The sequence below is a fragment of the Sceloporus undulatus genome, chromosome 6, assembly GCF_019175285.1.
Source record: "Sceloporus undulatus isolate JIND9_A2432 ecotype Alabama chromosome 6, SceUnd_v1.1, whole genome shotgun sequence".
In the NCBI taxonomy this organism is placed as follows: Eukaryota; Metazoa; Chordata; class Lepidosauria; order Squamata; family Phrynosomatidae; genus Sceloporus; species Sceloporus undulatus.
The window spans coordinates 107,427,212-107,431,273 of record NC_056527.1 but is presented as its reverse complement, the minus strand read 5'-3'; the positions used below and the strand labels follow the sequence as shown (position 1 = coordinate 107,431,273).

At 44.8% G+C, this 4,062-nt stretch overlaps 1 protein-coding gene across 1 annotated transcript; it reads left to right on the top strand.

The window, feature by feature from the left end:
* The first annotated feature begins 624 nt into the window (after nt 1-624).
* On the top strand, nt 625-2,331 carry LOC121933177 (T-box transcription factor TBX6-like). Its single transcript, XM_042472537.1, has 2 exons — nt 625-907; nt 2,006-2,331. The coding sequence occupies exons 1-2, from the start codon at nt 784-786 to the stop codon at nt 2,236-2,238; spliced, it is 357 nt and encodes a 118-aa protein (XP_042328471.1). The 5' UTR covers nt 625-783; the 3' UTR covers nt 2,239-2,331.
* The last annotated feature ends 1,731 nt before the right edge of the window (nt 2,332-4,062 follow it).

The following is a 4,062-nucleotide window of genomic DNA, read 5'->3' as shown; positions in this document are numbered from 1 at the left end:
GAGTCAGAGTGTTAATTAGGCAATTAGGAAGATTCAAGTAGTGGGCACAGAAAGGGGCTCAGCCAACACTCTTAATGAAGTTTGAGATGGAGTTGAGGAGCTTGACATGGGGGGGGGGATAGGTGGGCTAGGGCTGGCATATTCATATAGCTGAGGAGCAGTCTGAGATAGAATGTATCAGACATGGAAGACAATTTCTTGTATGAGGACACTCAGGTTAGGGATGAAATAAAAACAAAGGAGGAAGTTGGATAAAATAGAGGGACACTGCTAGAAATAGCTAGAAGGTGAGTAAAGATGGGACATCCTGGGGCTGAGAATGTATGTCCCTGCTACTTCTCTCCTCCAACTCCCCTGCCTTCAGCCCCAAATCCCTCCCCTCTAGAGGTGTGAATGTGCCATTTGGGGTCTCACTTCAAAGAGCTTTGGCAGAATCATAAATACAGCCCCAGTCAGGGGCTCCTCAGGAAGAGAAGAGAGCTGGAGGTGGACGCATCCTAGACTTGCTCATGAGACAGAACCAAGGAAACCTAGCTCCCAGCCCTCAACCTAGCAGGCTTCCCTTCTTCCTATTCCAAAAAACCATATTCCGTTCCTTCCCAGGGCCATACTGTCCTGCCACCATTTTTCTAACCCTCTAAACCTGCCTCCTTACTGACAGAAGGCACTGGGCCTTGGCTTCCTGTTTTAGCTGGCTTTCTTCACCTGTTCTAATCCACTAGGATCCCCAGCCCCTCCAAAAGAATCCAAGAGTTCTGGCTCCCAGGCTTCCTTCAGCATCCCATGTACCATCCCTCAGAGATGTTCTCACAGTATGGGGGCTCTTACCCTCTGCGGCCACCCCCACCTCCTGGAACTGGGTACCCCCAGAGTCAGGCACCCCAGTATGAAGCCTTCAGATACCCAGGTGAGAAATTGGGAAATGGTGGTGGTGGGAGAGCGGGGGGGGGGGATTGAAGAACTGAAACAAGAGAGAAGGGTGAGTGAATGCAGCCAGAAATGTTGGATGTTTTATTTTCAGCATTCACTGGGCTAAAGGATATTCATATAACCATTAAGCTCTGTGGCTGACCTTGAAGTAGGCATCATTTCTCTAACTTATTTCACAAGGTTGTTGTGAGAGTAAAAGGAGTGTGGGAAATACAGTGTATGTCTCCTTCTTTCTTTGCAAGAAGTGTCAGATACAAATTTGTTATATACACATTAAAGTAAACAAGAAGATGAGGTCTAAAATTTCTATGCTATTGAAAGCAAGAAGGTTCAGAACTATAACTCCTGAGATTTTCTAGAATAGGAATGGTTATATTGATGTGTACAAGAGGGATGGAGAGATCATCAAAATCCCTTTACAGGATGGAATATCATGCAAGACTTCTAAGTGATTTGGAAGTGGAGGAGGATAGGAATGGTGTCTGCTTGATTAAAGTAAGGGGGTGGATTACAAATTCCAGTTCTTAGGATTGTTAGGAAGCTAGGAAGAAGAGGCTAGGACTGGGAACTAGGACTGCTGAATTCTCAGAGGGTTGGAGGATGGGCTGGAAGGAAGCCAGGGATCACTTGCATTTGGAGAAAAATGAAATGCACATTTGAAAAAGTAAGAGGAAAGTTCACAGGGGGCTAAATCAGAGCATACAAAAAGGATGGATGTGAATACAGGGGTACCCAGAGGAGAGAAAGCAGTTGCTGGTTTCTACAGGCCTGTGGGAGGCCAGGAATTGTATAGCAAAAGGGGGGAAAGAAATTTAGAATTCACATAAATTCCATTGCTTGCTTCCCTCAACCACCCCTACCCCCACCAGTTGGATTTTTAGCACCCAAGACCAACTGGTCAGGCGAATAGGATGGAGGAAGAGAAAACAGGCAGAAAACAGCAGGAGGGTGACAAATTCCTAGACGATGCTCCTCGGTGTTGTCTGTGGCCCTCTCCTTCCCCCACCCCTTACAGCTCAGTCAATAATTCTCAATGCCACTCACTCATTTCTCTGATTTATTCTCTTGCCCTTAGACCTTGATGCTACCCCCAAGCTGGATAGTTTCTTCCCTGCCCTGGAACCTCCAGGCCGCCTTCTGCCACCAGGTCCAGCCCATCCTTATGGGTCAGGCCAGGCTCTCCCATCTGTTCCCCCACCAACACCACGTCTACCCCCTGGAATACGGATGAACCTGGAGAATGGTGAGCTTTGGAAACGTTTCAGTGGCATTGGCACAGAGATGATCATCACCAAGGCAGGCAGGTGAGAAACCAAATGGGAATAAGGAGGAAAATAACTTACCTTAAGCTAGACTCTGGAACCCCTTCCCTATGTCATGCATCACTTCCAGAATATTTGAAGCCAGTGTTTTTGAATTTATGTAGAATGCATTTTTCTCCCCTAAAATAAAGAGACAGCATCCACTCTGTTTCATTTGAGAAGGTGAGGCATTACTCTATACAAGAACATACTGCCTCGGAGTGTAGTGGAGTCTCCTTCCTTAGAGGTCTTTAAACAGAGGCTGGATGGCCATCTGTCGGGGATGCTTTGATTTAGATTTCTTGAATGGCAGGGGGTTGGACTGGATGACCCTTCGGTCTCTTCCAACTCTATGATTCTATGATTCTAAAATGAGGGTAGAGGCCCTTTAAAAACATCTCTCCAGAAGACTGGGGAATCCTATGTATGACTACTCTGAAGTACTGTATGAATGCAATTATGGTTTGTTGTTTAGATGTGATCAGACAAATTCAGACAGAATGAACCTATCTGCCACTATTATCCATGATAAGACAGAGAATGAGAGGCTTGTTGATTCCATAATATGCTTGTAAGCTTCATAGAAACACACAGCTAGGCCACTGTAGAAAACAGGTTGCTGGACTCTCTAGTCCTTTGACCCCCAGATGTTGCTGGAGTACAACCATTAATATCACTGACAACTGACTACGCTGTTTGGAGATGATGGGAGTTTGTCAGCCAACGTTTAATTCAATTTAGGTGTTTTGCCTTCTTGGAAAAATACTTTCCATGGAATACCTTACACATGTGCTATAAAGGGGATTCTAACATTCTTCCATTGCCTCAAGGAATCCAGAGTAATGTAGTTTAAGCAAAATGAGATGTGTATTGCAAAGAGCCAAATGTTTTGTTTGCCCTTGGACAGCACATGTGATGGATATAATTCACTCATTCTGCTGTTTTATTTTCTAAAATTGTTAGGCTCAAATATGGGCCAGAGGAAAAGTTACTTCTGGGACCCAAAAGAGACAGTCTTGTTAAGAAGAAAGCATTTAATAAATATAGGCCTGTTACAGACAGCCAAAAGCTTTTTAGCATATGCCCAAAGCTGTGCAGAAGTGCGCGGGCCACACGTCCCATTCAGATGAATGGGGCGCGTGCCCATGGCGCATGTGCGTCACCGCCTGCATGCATGAGCCCCCATTCACTTGAATGGGCTTGAGCTAACGTGGTATTTGGCTTATACGGGTGTGTGTGTGTCTGGAACGGACCCCCGCATAAGCCAAGGGCACACTGTGTGTCAACATAAATGCTAAATATATTTATTGGATACTGTAGTCGATTTGTACAAATGAACATATAACTGTATAGAACCCATGTATACATGTCAATTATATACTATATTTTTCTTTTTAAACTCAATAAAATCTAATTTAGAAAAAAGGGGCATCAAACTGCATTAATTATGCATGTGGCAGCAGCTGTGTCCCCCAAAAGTCACATTTTTAAACTGTGTAGGTAGGACCCAAAGTTATTTTGAATAACAAACCAACCCACCTGTACCTTGCTTGTGTATTTGTTATTGAGTCCTCACAGTGGGGCCTGGGGGATGCATGCCGGCCCATATTTGCCTCACTCTTGTTATTGGGTTTGGTAGCATCTCTCCTAAGACTGACTGCCTCTCCTTCATCCTCTTCTTTCTCACACAATGTCAAAATTGATGCCTTGTACAACAACAGCAGCCTAATACTCTGTGAAATCTGGCCCTGTGAAATCTGGCCCCAGAAAACCTAAATGAAAATGATAGGGAAGGTGCTAGCCTTGAACCAACAGTTTTCTAGATCTCCTC

Bases quoted from the DNA above. Each gene is read 5' to 3' on its own strand.
- LOC121933177 (XM_042472537.1), top strand. From the start codon at position 784: ATGTACCATCCCTCAGAGATGTTCTCACAGTATGGGGGCTCTTACCCT. The intron at 908-2,005 runs GTGAGAAATTGG...TCTTGCCCTTAG, and splicing joins TGAAGCCTTCAGATACCCAG to ACCTTGATGCTACCCCCAAG.